At 40.8% G+C, this 17118-nt stretch overlaps 2 protein-coding genes across 3 annotated transcripts in view; one reads left to right on the plus strand and one right to left on the minus strand.

Annotated features, from left to right (window-relative positions):
- Positions 1 to 11920, plus strand: part of LOC309476903 (uncharacterized protein) — a 95014-nt gene extending 83094 nt beyond the window's left edge. The window contains exons 1-5 of one of the 2 annotated variants that reach the window (XM_082140062.1): positions 10127 to 10220; positions 10305 to 10424; positions 10665 to 10796; positions 11365 to 11466; positions 11607 to 11920. In XM_082140062.1, coding sequence (XP_081996188.1) covers positions 10172 to 10220; positions 10305 to 10424; positions 10665 to 10796; positions 11365 to 11466; positions 11607 to 11794 — 591 coding nt within the window. In that variant the 5' untranslated portion in view covers positions 10127 to 10171 and the 3' untranslated portion in view covers positions 11795 to 11920. Of the gene's footprint in view, positions 1 to 10126; positions 10221 to 10304; positions 10425 to 10664; positions 10797 to 11364; positions 11467 to 11606 lie in introns of those variants that run through there. The other variant, XR_014198408.1, reaches the window with a different exon arrangement.
- Positions 2345 to 7626, minus strand: LOC309477559 (uncharacterized protein; the record flags this gene model as incomplete). The annotated part of the gene is made up of 3 exons (XM_082140833.1): positions 6739 to 7626; positions 6240 to 6705; positions 2345 to 2415 (listed from the first exon to the last, which is right to left on the minus strand). The coding sequence occupies exons 1-3, from the start codon at positions 7543 to 7545 to the stop codon at positions 2345 to 2347; spliced, it is 1344 nt and encodes a 447-aa protein (XP_081996959.1). The 5' UTR covers positions 7546 to 7626.
- Positions 11921 to 17118: the final 5198 nt, after the last annotated feature.

Below are 17118 nucleotides of genomic sequence, written 5' to 3' on the forward strand. Positions count from 1 at the left end.
GTGGACTCGAGTCATGTGACTTGGACTCGAGTCAGACTCGAGTCATGAATTTGATGACTTCAGACTCGACTCGACAAAATGTACAAAGACTTGCAACTCGACTTGGACTTTAACATCAATGACTCGTGACTTCACTTGGACTTGCGCCTTTTGACTCGAGAAGACTTGCTACTTCCCATGAAAACTGGGGAAACAATTTTCACACGGCCGCGCCGCTCTCAGTTTATCTGCATCTGTGGAAAAAATGTGCACCACCTGTACGCATGCAGAGAGCACGCGCGCTGCCTGCACGACATCCAATCACAGTAGTCCCACGTTGTTTTGATTCGACAGCATCTAAGCAGGCACATTGCAAGACAACCAATGAAGCGCAACAAGCAACAACGCATGCTACGAATTTGAACGAATGCTAAGCACCTTATCGGATGTACCGTAACTTACTAGCTGACATAGCTGCCAACTCTCACGCATTCACCGTGAGACACACGCAATTGACACTTTTCACATGCTCTCACGCACAGAAAAATCGCGAGGCAAAGAGGACACAGAGCAGGTTACTTATGATATTAAAAAATCTCAGCTCTCAGATTCTGTCAATTTTATTATGAAATTCAGACAATAAATACCGTTTTGGCGCTTGTAAATGTGACACGACAGATTCCTAGCGGCACGTGAACCGATCATCTCTAGCTGATAGTAAATAACGTTAAACACGAATGAACACTGTTGAAAGATACAGTACAACTTACCGAAATGTATATTCCTCATTCATAATATCGACCCATCAATCAAAGGGGTCAATAAAACAGTTGGAGAACAATTATGTCACATAACATTTACCTCAGGAAAGCCATTTAATGACCATAATAGGCTATTGCACGTTAGTTGGCTAGAAAAAAAGAGCTATAGAGAGTATTTTGCTAAATATGTGTACTATATTGCATGTTTATTATATTGTTACTTATATCATTAAATAAAGTTGTAATATAAAAAATATTTTTAACCTTAAATAATCCTGCCAGCTGATAGGGCTCTCTGTATGTTTACAGCATTAGGTGAGTTGTTTTTTTCTTGAGAAAAATTAATGCCTATATTGTGTAGCCTACCTAATATTTATCCAAATGAGTCAATATTAAATCAAATCACAATAATTGAATTGAACTAAAATAATAAAAAAGCGTAGCTTACAAGAAATTGAACCATGTAAACATTGTAACATGTTGTCACTAAACCTAATAAAATTCAGTTTAGTTACTAAAATGTTTTGACAATCACAATACACTTATTGTGATGCAAAAATTACATCACAATTATTAATAATTGCATCACAATTGCACCCCCACCCCCCCCCCCCCCCCCCTGTTTTTTATGTATTTTATGTATATAATTTTCAGTTTTTTACTGTATTTGATTAATGTCATTGTAAAAAAAGAGGTTTAAATAAATACAAATCTTACAGACATACATGATTTGTATACATTTTATTTCTGTGGTAAGAGGACTTGAAATGACTCGAAACTAAAATGGTAGGACTTTGGACTCGACTTGAGACTTGTTGGCTTTGACTTTTGACTCGACTCGGGACTTGCCTCATCTTTGACTCGACTTGACTTGGGACTCGAGGGCAAAGACTTGAGACTTACTTGTGACTTGCATAACAATGACTTTGTCCCACCTCTGGAGAGAAAACAACATTAAAAAGGATCAAGTCCATTGTGAAAAAAATCTGAAAAAAGAATATCAAATGTAGGAAAAGATTTATAATTTACTTTGTTAGTAGTCAATATGTTTCTCAATCTTCAATAAGCTTTACATGGTTTTGGTTGTGTATTTAATTGTAAATTTTTTAACAGATGGTGCACATTCTGGAAACATGACAAATCAACAGCCTAACAACCTTCCACAACGAGAGCATAATAATAATTCGACATCATTCGGACAGCTTAACTTAACAATTGACCAGAGGAATGGTGGGTCAATATTTGCTCCAATCATGGTAGACAAGACAATATATGGTGATGTTAACATCAGTGTGGTGAGTGTCTGAAAATTTAAGAAACAGTTGCTTAGTTAAGAAATGATTTGTGTATGTTATATATATATATATAGATAGATATATATAGATAGATATTTATATGAGTATTTTTTGTTTTGTTTTTCAGGTGTCTCACTCTACCTCGGTAAACGAACATGGTAAGATCTCTTGTTGTAGAACACTGTGCATTCATAAGCGTGATGCTCCTGTTAATAATATGACTATCCAACTTTGTCCTGATTTTTAGAAATTCTTCAGAATGTAAGGAATGAGAGGACTTTGGAGGGAAGTGCACCACAGTCGGTCTCTCTAAACAAGATCTACACTGAACTGTTTATCATCAATGATGAGACTGACCCCATCAATAGAGAACATGAGATCTGGCAGATCGACACATAATTTAAACACATCAGCTCAGAGACTCATAAACTACAAGGAAATCCTTCAGCCACCCACAGATGAAAATATAATTGTGTGGTGATTTTCCAAATGATACAACTTAGTCTAAGTAAGAGCAATGTAGAGTCCTCGGATGTCTTAAAAACAACAAAACATTGTGACAGACTTTGACAACATGTTGTATCTGTTTGAAATATTTTTGTATAAATAAGATCTAAGACGACTAAGTACAGTTTTTCAACAATCTGAAGTTTTTGAACAGACGCTGTTTAGTAACAATTATAATTTAGGTCACCGTTAGACAAAATCATTACATAAGTCTTCTAAGAAGATGAATAGAAGATATGATTTTAATAAAACTTTAAAGATTTTTTCGAGAAAGAAAGTTAAGAACTTTAAACTTCAAACTAAAACAATCTTTCATTTTTAAAATATCTAATTTAAACTTTTAAGGTTATGCTTTTAAATGAATTTAGTATAAACTCTGGATGTACTCTGGAATGCAGACTAGATTTACTGTGACATTATCTCCCCGAGTTTTTCAGTTTCAGTTTTTCAACCATCGAAAGTTTTTGAACAGACATTGTCTCACATTATAACAATTATACTTTAGGGTCACCGTTAAACAAAATCATTACAGTAATCTTCTAAAAGGTAAATAGAAGATGCGTATGTATTCAAACTTTAAAGATTTTTTTAAGAAAGAAAGTTAAGAACTTTAAACTTCAAACTAAAACAACCTTTTATTTTTAAAAGATCATATTTAAACTTTTACGATCATGCTTTGAAATAAATTTAGTACGAACAAAACTTTGGCTTTGGAAAGGCGTTAGCAGACTAACATTACATACGCTGTGACATGATGCACATAGAGATTAGTTCATTTTTAGAACCGTGTGTGTGCGCGCGTGCAATACAGCTTAGAAATGATATTAAATTATTTATTTATTTTATAGTTTTCTGTGATGGTCGTGTTTAGGTGTACATGATCGAATATGCAGTTACGGTACAAAAATCATTATGGCTATGGAAAATTTTAACCCCGCATGGACAAAAAAAATGCTGATTGAATCTTTTCATATAAATGAGATTTAAGACGACTAAGTACAGTTTTTGAACAGACATTGTTTAATAACCGTTAAACAAAATCATTACAGTAATCTTCTAAAAGATAAATAGAAGATGTGTATTTATTTAAAGATTTCATTTAAACAATCTTTTATTTTTAAAAGATATTATTTAAACTTTTAAGATTATACTTTGAAATAAATTCAGCACCTGATATCCTGAGCGCTGAATTTGTGTGACTCTCTCACAGACACAAACACACACACACACACACACACACACACACACACACACACACACACACACACACACACACACACACACACACACACACACATACCCTTTGGTTGGTACTTTTTGAAAGCTCCGCAGGTCAAACAGGTGGTGTGAAAAGAGGCCCTTTAGTTATCTAAACATGTGAGATGATTTTTTTTATTTTTTTTTATTTTCGTGAACCCGTTTCATTTATTGCGTTGTTTCTGTACAGCTTTCTGTAAAGCTGTATGTTTTTTCTTCAACTCTCTAAACATTTAACTGATTGTTTCATAACATGTATGTTTGTTTTTTTCTTCAACTCTATAAACATTTAACTGATTGCAATTTTTTTTGTGACTCCATTTTATTTAAACTGAAATGGTTGATTCAGTGGATTTTTTAGTAAGCTATTTTATTTCAACTTTTGGTGTGAGGTTTTAGTAAGATCTTTATAAACATTTCATTTATATTCTTTTAAAAGAACTGAATGGTTTTTCAACATTTGTGTGAGATAAACTTCCACAGTTTTTTTCAACCTTAGTTAAATGAGCATGAGAACAGTATGTTTTTTTTTTATGTTTTTTTTTTTTTTTTTACTTTAGTTTAATTGGCACGAACATTATTTTAAAGGATAGCATGTTTTTGTATGACATTGTTTAATCACAGTGTCTGAACAGCACGTTTCAGATGTCAGAGAGGGGAATCCCGTCACACACACACACACACACACACACACACACACACACACGGCCCACACAGACGGTGCTTTGAGAGACTTATTGCAATTTTTTCTAACTCCATTTTATTTAAACTTTTGGTGTGAGGTTTTAGTAAGATCTTTATAAACATTTCATTTATATTCTTTTAAAATAACTGAATGGCTTTTCAACATTTGTGTGTGAGATAAACTTCCACAGTTTATCCTTATCAGTTTCACAGTTACAGCTCGGATAAGCTCAGGAATATGAAGGGAGGAGAATCCTGTGATAGCCTACCAACTTCAAAAACACTAACTGTCATGTTCAAAAGGCTTTAGATGGCTTCAAACAATAAAACTTTCTGTCATATACCATAACATATTGTTTAATCACAGTGTCTTCAAATGATCAAAACTTCAAACGATTTAAACCTTCTGTCATGTTCAAAAGGCTTCAACTTTCTGTCATATAGCCATCACGTATTATTGTTATAACACTTTCTGTCATGTTCAAAAGGCTTCAAACCAGCTTCAAAACCTTCTGTCATGTTCAAAAGGCTTCAAAAGACTTCAAAAGGCATCAAAACCCGAAACTAGCTGTCAATAACATGATCAAAAGTCATACTAACTGTCAACCTGTCAATCAAAAGTCAAAACTAGCTGTCAAAAGCCCTTTGATCTTCTTTGATCCCTTTGATCCTATGCCAAAAGGGGCGGGACACCCGTCACTGGAAGGGGCGGGACCGGTCACCGGAAGGGGCGTGGCACCTGTCAATCAATCATTTTTTGACAGGTGGTCCAGGGTATCAACTACTATTACTCTTTGCACAAATGTTACTCGTGCTCAAGAATGTGATGAAAATGAAAAGAAACGAAAAAACACCCTCCGTTGTGTTCTAGGATCATTAAAGAAGTTCACAATGTCTTTCACTTTGTCTCAAGTCTGATCGTTCATGATTTAAGAGGAAATGAAAGTCTATGGCCTAACCCAAGCTCGATCCCTAAACCTACCCATCACAGAAACATCTGCAAAACACTGGACTTAAATAAAAACAATCGTGTTTTGGACGATTTATAAGCTTTAACTAAAGGACCAAATATGTCAAAATATAAGTGACATTTGGCCTTCACAAATATAGCCAAACATGTACTCTGTCACGAAACTGCTCCAAGACACGTGAGTAGAGGATCCAAATGCAGCTTTTAATGAGGAAGGTCGTACAGGCGGGGTCAAACAGGGCAGACAGAGCAATGAAGATCTAACAGCAAGGGTAATCCAGATAACAGGCAGAATTCGGGGCAGGCAGCAATAATCAAAAGTCCAAGAACAGTCCAAGTCAGGCCAGGCAGATAACAATCTTACAAGTGAGGAAACAGTCCAAGATCAAAACCAGATAAACAAAACACAGGATAAACGCTCAGAAATGCAGTGTGACACAAACAAGACTTCGCGGTGAGTGAATGAATGAACATGGTATAAATAGACAGACTAACAGGATGAGACAGGTGAATGCAATCAGTGAATGAGGTACAGGTGAATGTGATCGGTGATAAGTGATGATGAGTCCGGGCAGTGAGTTATGGGAAATGTAGTTTGTGAGTGATAATAGTCTTATGTGGGGTGCCCTCTGGTGGCTCTCAAGGGCACTCCAGCTGGTGACCGTTACATAGCCCCCCCTTTAAGGAGCGGATTCCAGACGCTCCTAAAACTGTCCAGGAGGGAGGTGGAGCGGAGGCGGACCCGGGGGCGGGATGGAGGGCCAGGCCCGTGCAGCGGACGAGGACCTGAAGACTCCGGCAGGGCGGAAGGCCAGGGCGGAGCAGGCTGTGCAGGCGGCCAGGGCGGAGCAGGCGGCCAGGGCGGAGCAGGCTGTGCAGGCGGCCAGGGCGGAGCAGGCTGTGCAGGCGGCCAGGGCGGAGACGACCCTTCAGGCGGCCAGGGCGGAGACGACCCTTCAGGCGGCCAGGGCGGAGACGACCCTTCAGGCGGCCAGGGCACAGGAACAGACACCGGCTCAGGAACAGGAACAGACACCGGGACAGGAACAGACACCGGCTCAGGTACAGGAACAGACACCGGCTCAGGAACAGACAGCGTGACAGCGGCCATCTCGGTTGAGGGCTCAGGTTCAGGCATGTCAGCGGCTATCTCTGCAGAGGGCTCAGTCGACGTGGCAGCGGCCATTTTGTCCAGAGACACTGGCTCGGTGGCGGCCATCTTGTCTGGAGACACTGGTTTGGCGGCGGCCATCTTGTCCGGAGACACTGGTTCAGCAGACGTGACTTGAACAGACACTGGATCGGTGGAGGCCATCTTGTCCGGAGACTCTGGCTCGGCGGCGGCCATCTTGTCCGGAGACACTGGCTCGGCGGCGGCCATCTTGTCCGAAGACACAGGCGTGGATTCGGCCATCTTGTCCGAAGACACAGGCGTGGAGTCGGCCATCTTGTCCGAAGACACAGGCGTGGAGTCGGCCATCTTGTCCGAAGACACAGGCGTGGAGTCGGCCATCTTGTCCGAAGACACAGGCGTGGATTCGGCCATCTTGTCCGAAGACACAGGCGTAGAAAGAGGAAGAGGAACAGATTCAAGCTCAGGAACAGATTCAGTCTCGGCGGGACGAGACTCTTGACGGGCGGACGTGACGTGAAGCTCAGTGTCTGGATCGGCTGACGTGACGTGAAGCTCAGTCTCTGGATCGGCTGACGTGACGTGAAGCTCAATCTCTGGATCGGCAGAAGTGACGTGAAGCTCAGTCTCTGGATCGGCAGAAGTGATGTGAAGCTCAGTCTCAGGACCGGCAGAAGTGACGTGAAGCTCAGTCTCTGGATCAGGATCAGCGCGCTCTGAGCTTGACGGGACCAGTGGCGGCGAGGGCTTTGAGCTGGGCAGGACCAGCGGCGAAGAGGACTCTGAGCTGGACAGGACCAGCGGCAATGAAGGCGGCTCTGTGCTGGACGAGACCAGCGGCGATGAAGAAGGCTCTGTGCTGGACGAGACCAGCGGTGAAGGCTCTAGCTTGGCGGGCATGTCGCTTGCTGTCTCAGGCGCAGCGGGCATGACGCTCTCAGTCTCCGGGGCGGCGGGCATGACGCATACTGCCTTGGCTTCGGCAGATTTGGCGTGAAGGGCGGGCTCGGCTGGACTGGCGTGAAGTGCAGGCTCGGCTGGACTGGCGTGAAGTGCAGGCTCGGCTGGACTGGCGTGAAGTGCAGGCTCGGCTGGACTGGCGTGAAGTGCAGGCTCGGCTGGACTGGCGTGAAGTGCAGGCTCGGCTGGACTGGCGTGAAGTGCAGGCTCGGCTGGACTGGCGTGAAGTGCAGGCTCGGCTGGACTGGCGTGAAGTGCAGGCTCGGCTGGACTGGCGTGAAGTGCAGGCTCGGCTGGACTGGCGTGAAGCTCTGGCTCTGGCTCGGCAGGACTGACGTGAAGCTCTGGCTCTGGCTCGGCAGGACTGACGTGAAGCTCTGGCTCGGCAGGACTGACGTGAAGCTCTGGCTCGGCAGGACTGAACCCTAGAACGATGGCCCTCTTGGCAGCGCGTGCCGACATAAGCGGGGGATCGGCCACGCTGGAAACCGGTCCTGTATGTCCATAGACCGATCCAGTGGCTGGCAAGACGTGATGATTCCCATGTCGGGCGGGCGAGACGTGAACTGACTCTGGCTGGGCAGACTGGACGTGGAGCTGTGAAGACCCTGGACTGGACGCGGCCAGCGGTGAGGGCTCTGGGGGTACTGTGAGCTTGCAGGGTGTTTCATCAGCCAAGCCCACAGTAAATGTCGTACCGCTCAAGGAGAGGGCCAGGTCGACATACCCTTCTAGAGTCCAGCCGGTATAGTCCTCCGGCATCAATTGAGCAACGTCATCATCCAGCCCGCTCAAAAACAGGTCCATGAGCTGGGTGTCATTTAACGTTCCCAGATGACAGCAAGACAAAAAGTCCCTTGGATACCTCTCAATAGGCTGGCCATCTTGGAACACAGAAGAAAGGAACTTCCTCAGGGCCTGGTTGCTGACAACTGCTGGATCCATATGTGGCGAAGTCTTCTGTCACGAAACTGCTCCAAGACACGTTAGTAGAGGATCCAAATGCAGCTTTTAATGAGGAAGGTCGTACAGGCGGGGTCAAACAGGGCAGACAGAGCAATGAAGATCTAACAGCAAGGGTAATCCAGATAACAGGCAGAATTCGGGGCAGGCAGCAATAATCAAAAGTCCAAGAACAGTCCAAGTCAGGCCAGGCAGATAACAATCTTACAAGTGAGGAAACAGTCCAAGATCAAAACCAGATAAACGCTCAGAAATGCAGTGTGACACAAACAAGACTTCGCAGTGAGTGAATGAATGAACATGGTATAAATAGACAGACTAACAGGATGAGACAGGTGAATGCAATCAGTGAATGAGGTACAGGTGAATGTGATCGGTGATAAGTGATGATGAGTCCGGGCAGTGAGTTATGGGAAATGTAGTTTGTGAGTGATAATAGTCTTATGTGGGGTGCCCTCTGGTGGCTCTCAAGGGCACTCCAGCTGGTGACCGTTACATACACACACACACACACACACACTTTTCTACTTTTGTGTTGCACAGAAGAAAGAAACTCTTGGAATGACATGAGGGTGAGTAAATGATGATAGAATCTTCATTTTTGAGTTAACCATCACTTCAAGAAGGTTGAAGTAGACCTATATACTGTTGTATATTAAGAAAATGCAATCACCTGCCTTCTTGTTTATTGTAGGTGCCCTATTGTAGGTGCCCTTTTGTAACACATATTTAGCCAATATATTGAATATAATGCATAGGATTCAATGTTGTTATTTATTTTTGTTTGTAAAAAATGGCTTATATTGTATTGGCATAGATGTACAGTAATTTGTTTATGTATATGTGTGTGTGCCTACCCATGAGAAAGAGGAGCAGAAGTGTGTGCAATTATGTGTGTGTGCTCAAGGACACAAAGAACTGTGGTTCTACTCCTAGCACCTTAAAAGGAAAACAGCCATCTTGGTTGAGTTTACTGGAGTTCAAGGACATGAAGAGGTAGACAGCTTTCACCTGCAAGACTTTGAGAAGGATCTAGGGAAATTCGGGAAAGTCACAACTTATGTCAGTCAAGAAGATTATATCCCAACACGTGTGGTAAACAACAGGATTATAAAAGAGTGATGAGCTGATTGCCTCTTTGGATACTGATACGTCAGTACACCCGACGCCTAGAAGCCCACAGCTGAGGACCAGAAACCCCAAGCGGAAGACAAGAAGCCCAGAGCTGACCTTTGATTCAAAACGTGATTATTGTATTTTATACTTTAATGATGAAGTTTTATTTGCCTTTAAATTTTTGTTTATTATATAAAGAAAAGTAACCAATTAAAAGAAATGTAATTGATTACAAAAACCTACTGAGGCTGCAATTTATGGTGCTATAAGACTTTAAATAAGAAGAAGTCTTCTGAGAAGTCTTCTGACCAAATTATAAGTGATTTTAAAATGCTTATAATTTAGGCCAGACTCGACTTATTTGACAAAATCTGAGAATAATCAATAATAAGGTTAAAAATAAAAAGTGTTAAGATCAAAGTACACACTGCAAAACAATAGATTCCTTGTAGTTTCCTAAAACCATCATTTATCATTAACTCCCCTTGTGATAAGCTATAAAATAAGCATTGAAACAGACGTTATTTCATTCACCTCCTGATCAAAGATGGATCTGCAACTCTCAGTTTTTTTTCTCTTCATTTTTTTGACTGCAGGTACAAAGACAAATAGTGTTTGTGATGTTATTGGGTACAAATACAGATAATTGATGTCTCATTCTCTCTGTTTTATTCCTAAAGGACATTCTCTCAGCTGTTATGAGTGCGTGAGTTCGACGGGTTCTTGTGCAGGACAAACGGTTAAAACATGTCCCAGTGGATCTACTCAGTGCATGAGTTCAACAGAAGTGACACAAATTGGTAAGTCCAATAGGATTGAAATTTACCATTGTTTTTGACTATGAGTATAACATACTGCTATATTTTACAGGGGCTGCGACAGAACGGCTACTCGTATTCTACATATATTTCTGCAATTTTATTTGTTTTCTCTTAGAGTATGGAAAATGTTCAATGCCAAATTTGGACATTTATAAATAATTTTTCCACCAAAATAATGGGCAGTTGAACTGGTCTCTCCTGTATCATTCATATTTTTAGGTAACATTACTTTTAAAGTGAAGGCTAAAGATTGTGCTGTGTCCTGTCAAAGTTGGTCCTTGAATATCGGCTTTAGAAGGCTGACTTCTTCCTGCTGTAACACAAACAAGTGTAACGCTCAAGATGCTCCAGGTATTGTGCTTCAATGATCATGTACATATAACTTCTGTAAATTCAACTCTCTTTTACTTCCAAATGACATTCAATCAGGAAATAAAAAGCAGAGTGCGTTTTGTGGTGAACTGATTGAATGGAGCAGCTAAAGGAGTGTTTGATCCTTCGGATGAGATGTTAAACCGAGGTCCTGACTCTCTGTGGTCATTAAAAATCCCAGGATGTCCTTCGAAAAAGAGTAGGGGTGTAACCCCGGCATCCTGGCCAAATTTGCCCCTTGGCCTCTGTCCATCATGGCCTCCTAATCATCCCCATATACTGATTGGCTTCATCACTGTCTCCTCTCCACCAGTAAGCTGGTGTGTGGTGGGTGTTCTGGCGCAATATTGCTGCCGTCGCATCATCCAAGTGGATGCTACACATTGGTGGTGGTTGAGGAGATTCCCCCATCTATGTAAAGCGCTTTGAGGTCTCAGAAAAAGCGCTATATAAATGTAACGAATTATTATTATTATTATTATTATTGATTAGATAATTTGTACATCAAATAAAATAAAATAAAATAATACTTGTTTTTCCTCTGTAGATCCCATCCCAAATGGAAAGAAATGTTACTTTTGTGATGCAAAGACCTGCTCAAATAAACTGAGCTGTTTAGGGTCTGAAGATCGCTGCATTAAAGCAACAGGTGAGAATATGCATGGAAAAAAATGAATTAGATTAAAGTCATTATCTTTTAAACTCTCTGAGGTTTAAACATGACACAAATCACATATATACCAATTTCCAGCTTAGACTAATTCAATCTTTGTTTTCTCTTTTCATCAGGGACTTTTGAAGGCCAGTCATGGGTTTTTAAAGGCTGTGTGTCTAAATCTATTTTTGACGCCACAACATCAGTTAGTGTTCAGAGCATCACAGGTTGTGAGGGGAACCTGTGTAACGGGGCTCAGAGTGTCACCCAGAGCTTCCTGTTCCTCTGCTGTTCTCTGCTCTCCTACTTCATGATGCACTGAATACAGCAGATCTTCACATTCTACAATCAGACACACTGTACTGAATATATAGCTTGCATTTCTCTGTACTATCTTTGGTGTTCTGATGTGATTTTGTTTGCTGAAATAAAATACTACATTACCTTGTTCCTGAGGTCATATTTAATAAAGCTGTAAAGAAGTCTGAAAAACATTCTGCAATAATAAAAATATATTTTATTTCTTTAAAAAAAAACATGATTAAAAGGGATAGTCATCATAAAATGAAAATTAAGTCATCATTTACGTACCCTTGTGTTGTTCTAATGCAGTATGACCTTTCTTTTCCGGAACATAAAAGGAGAAATTTCAAATAGCAATGCATAATGTAGCCTACTAGTAAATAGCGACCAGCTTCAAGCTTTTAAAAAAAGATGCAGAAGTATCACAGAATGATCCCATGCGACACGTGTCGTATATTCCAAGTGTTCTGGGGGGTATGTGAAAGGGTTTGGTGAAAAAAACTAATTTGTGTACTCAAACTTGGGCACTGGGAAGGACAATAAGGATCCTGGCTAACAACACATTGAGACACTGATGACTTTTTCCGGTGACATGACAACGTCCTCGTTGTACAACATCACTACTGTAATTTATGAGTAACATCAGAACTGATATCTTTCTGACATTAGTTTTTAATATTATTTAAGTAGCTACATTATGAAAAATATATTGCTTGTTACATGTGTATGCAGTATTGGGCAGTAACGTCGCTACAAGTACTGACTTTGTACATAGGCCTATACTAACTCAGTAGTGTGGTAGCGTCGCATGTATTCTGAATCAAATAGCTTTTCAGTTTTTTTATCAAGTAGTGTAGCGTCCACACAAGCTACATTTTCTAAAGCTCAAATCTTCTTCTTCTTCTTCCCCTACTCCCATAGGGCCATATGATTTCATTCCCGCGATGCGGAAAACACGGACGGAATCGTGGAATCCAAGCATAAAAACGGAATTCATCTACTGTAACGCGGAATTTGTCAGATCTTGGATGAAAAGTAGGTCACTAAACTTAAATAAAATTGCGAAATAGAGTGTCTGTGAATATTAAACTGCATAAAGACTATAACTGAAATTGTAAATTCCGCCAGAAAAACGAGTAGCCGTTCTGTCGCAGCTCCTGTAAAATATGGCAGTATGTTATAGTCATATTATAGTCAAAAACAATGGTAAATTTCAATCCTATTGGATTTGTACCTGCAGTCAAAAAAATGAAGAGAAAAAAACTGAGAGTTGCAGATCCATCTTTGATCAGGAGGTGAATGAAATAACGTCTGTTTCAATGCTTATTTTATAGCTTATCACAAGGGGAGTTAATGATAAATGATGGTTTTAGGAAACTACAAGGAATGTATTGTATTGCGATGTGTGTACTTTGATCTTAACACCTTTAACCTTATTATTGATTATTCTCAGTAAAGTAAGTCGAGTCTAGCAGACGCAATACTTGTTCCCTTATCTCAGAGAACTGAGGTTAAGTTAGTAACCCAGTCGTTTACCATTACTTAAAGTACTTTTTCTAAACCATTAACACAGCAACACACATACATTGGCCAAACAGTAAATTTTCTGCCCAAAACTATATTTTGTTAACTAAATACACAAACTCTACATTTCAAAATGTTTCTACATATATTAACTCTATTTAAACACGACAAACCTGATTCAAAATCTAATCAATCTGTCAAAACACAAGCACTAGTTTTCTATCCAACATGAACATATAGTGCAATCAGCGCAATGACTGTCAAAATACTAACAGCTGATGGCATTACGAAAACGCCTCAGTTACGACTGTAACCTCAGTTCCCTCAAGAGATGAAACTCAAGAAACACTGTGTCTATAAAGGCTAATGTTTTTTGCATTTCAAGGGGCGGAGAAGAGTCTTAAGTTGCATGCCAAATGACAGAGTGCATGAAGTGTCCGACATTCCACACTTCGTTTTTTCAGTTAATTAAGTGCATCATCCGGGTATTTAAAGTGTACTTTTTATTTAGAATTTTCAGTGTGAACACACCACACTATTTATACTACAAAATGTCATAGAATAGTGCATACGTACATGAACTGAGACGCACCTTTGATCTGGGATTTTCCGTCTGCTTGAAGCAAATATAGTACTGTTTTAAATATCCTGTGCATAGCGCTTAATCTTTTATATCATGAGATTTTGGCCAAATGAATTCAACAACAAGAAAAACTGAGGGCCCATTTTGCTTCAATAAACTTTATAACCAATAAGTTGATGAAAACGTAATGCACACTGACCGTCTTGGATGTGGCTGTTCCAGTGATGGACAAAACATATCTCTGTCATTGGCATTTAACTCCATTTTTTTTTTTAAATGTTAACATTATAATGACACATGCAAATGTCTGACTATATATACAATCACAATAAATACCAACTTTGACAGCTTGGTGTTTAAAAGATCTATCACAGGGTCTAAAAGATCTATCACAGGATCTATTTACAGATCTATCACAGGCTCAGCTCCCTCCTACTTTCACTCACTCCTACGAGTCTAAATCCCTACCAGAAGCCTACGATCGGTCAACGAGCGACGTCTCATGGTTCCATCACAGAGAGCCACAAAATCACTTTCCAGAACATTCTCATTCACAGTTCCATGCTGGTGGAATGCTCTCCCCACCCTCATCCGGAATGCAGAATCCCTGGCAACATTCAAAAGACAGCTGAAAACCCATCTCTTCCGTGAGCACTTAACCTCATAAGAAACCAGTCCATACCAGCTTGAGATATAAGATGTCTTTAAGGAAATTTACAGAAACTGAGAAAGGAGGAGTCAAGAATGTCAGAAACCTGTATAAAATGTCTATGTTCATTGAGTCCACTAGGTTTTTCTGTTTCACATCTGGGTGGCTGCGGTTGTGAAAAGAATCCTCAAAGAATAAACCCTTTTCTCATTATTACAATTTTGCCTCTTGAAAGTTTCTTACACCTTTTGATGCTGTTTTTATTAATCTCTGAAAATTGCTTTTACAAGTTGGTGTCAGAAGTGTCGGATCTCGTGCGGACTCTTCTTCTCCTGGTCCTGAGAACGGATTTGACGGAAGTACAACCCGGCAGCATCAGGCGGCCGTCTCATACCTCGACGGTTTGAGATAGAAACTCAACAGGTTAAGGGAGAGAGAGCCAATACCCGCATTCAGGACCAGTTGAAGAAATCCCACAAAGATCAAAAAGAATCCGTGGCAATTACAGAAAACAGAAAAGCATCTCTGGGTAAGAAAGGGCAGAATTGTTTTATTGAAGTTGAGTGTAATTTGATAATTGTGAGTGAACGTGAACCATTTTGGCTGAGTTTTGCTTTGGTACGAGCGAGAGGTGATTCAGATAATCACAATTGTTTGGGGAAGAAATTGAAGATGTTTCGGATCGGTTTCTACCACACTTAGCTCGTTGGTGGACGGGAGTGCCACAGGTGGACGGAAATGCCACAGGTGATTCAGATAATCACAATTGCTGATTAGTTAGTTTTACTCAAAATCTCTGTAACCTGAGAAAAACTTTACAAGTGGACGGAAGAGCCACATCAAATCAGAATTAATAGAGCGCTAGAAAGTGCTTAGGCCTATGGGAAGATTTTGAGTAAAAAGTAATTACAGAAACCCGACCGATTTTGGGTGACGAAAAAAGATCGGATCTGTCGAAGACGTTTGACAGATACTGTAAGACACGTGTCGAAGTTGTGAAATCCAGAAGGGAGATTCAGCCAAAATGGGGTCATCTAACAGTAAAGTAGACCATTTTTACACACCTATTTTCTGTCAAATGAAAAAGAACGAGGGAAAACAGAATGGTTGTTGTTGTGTGTGTGTTAAACATGTGTGTACCGAGTTGACAACGGCTCCGCCACCTGCCTAGTGCCTACAACACAAAACATTATCCCATAGCAGAAATAACGGCCCAGCTGGACCTCGATCTGGACCGCTCTCCACCGCCCCTGAGAACCGCACAAGAACTGGAGCAGGACAGACAGCGAATGTGTTACACACGAGGTCCACACGCGCGTTTTGTTAAGATTTAAAGTCGGGTTTTTATTTCAGGAACACTTACAACACCCAGATACAGTCTCGGTAACCATCTCAACAACAACAATGCTCTTCTTTTTTAATCGTCTCGCGATACTCTCTCTTCTCTTCCATTCTCGCGACCTTTTCAGATCTGCCTTCTCCAAATCTCGTCTGCCAAGCTTTTAGCTTAAAAATCACAGACAAAACAATATACATACATCCTACTGTGCAGATAGAGCATGAAAAGAACAGAAACATTAAATATAAATGAATATCCATAAAAAGACATCACGAAAATACAGCAAAATTAAACAACAACTGTGGAATAAAGATGACTTGTTTAAATACACTGAAATTAAATACAATCGTATTTTAGATTAATAATGAGGGGGGGGGGGGGGGGGGGGGTACATTACACCATTACACTCTCCCCTCCAAAAATGATGTCGTCCCGACATCCCCTGTATTCTACATGTCCAACATAAGTCTTTGAGCTATAGGAGTCTGTTATAGTAAGTACTATTTAAGGATACAATGATGGCTTAAACCCCAAATCACATTAACAACTAACTCCCGTGTTATTGCAATGTTTCTGTAGTTGGCATCATTGTGCACCATGAAAACAACTACACTCCCCATCTTTAATACGGACGCTGTATCCTTCTGCAGGTCTCCAGTACCATCAGCTCAAATATCACCTACGAGACAATCAGTATCACCGGCTTCTTTGGATTCTCGTTATCACAGTTTACAGTTCCTCATTCCCTTCTTTACCGGTCTGTCATTACCATATCTGATTGAACAGGGTCAATGGAAAATACAAATCCTACATTACAACAATGTATCTCAACTCATCTTTAACTGTCTTACACTGTGTTATCCACCCTATAAAGGTCAACCCCCCCTTTTTTCCCGTATATGTATTCTTATGTGTGTATCTTAATCTTTTGTATGTCTTATTCTAATGTGGGTTCTCCTAGGGTATGGTAAGTGAATGTCTGTTTGTGCTTTCGTTTTCTCAAAGGATATAATCTCTGTGGTAGTGCAGGTTCTGGCCCCCGGATTCCACTTCCCTCTTGCTCAGGAGTGGCTCCATCATCTGGCTCTGTATCCAACTCTACTGGTCCGTTATCAAGTGTCACCAGTCCTTCTGCTTCTGAAGCCTTCTCTTCCCCATTTCCACACCTCATCATCACTTCCTCCACATGCTGTGGAACCACTTCTTCCATGTCGCACTCCACCATCTCCTTGTATTGGCCGTCTTCTT

This window comes from Leuciscus leuciscus (genome assembly GCF_965113295.1).
Source record: "Leuciscus leuciscus genome assembly, chromosome: 16".
Lineage (NCBI taxonomy): Eukaryota > Metazoa > Chordata > Actinopteri > Cypriniformes > Leuciscidae > Leuciscus > Leuciscus leuciscus.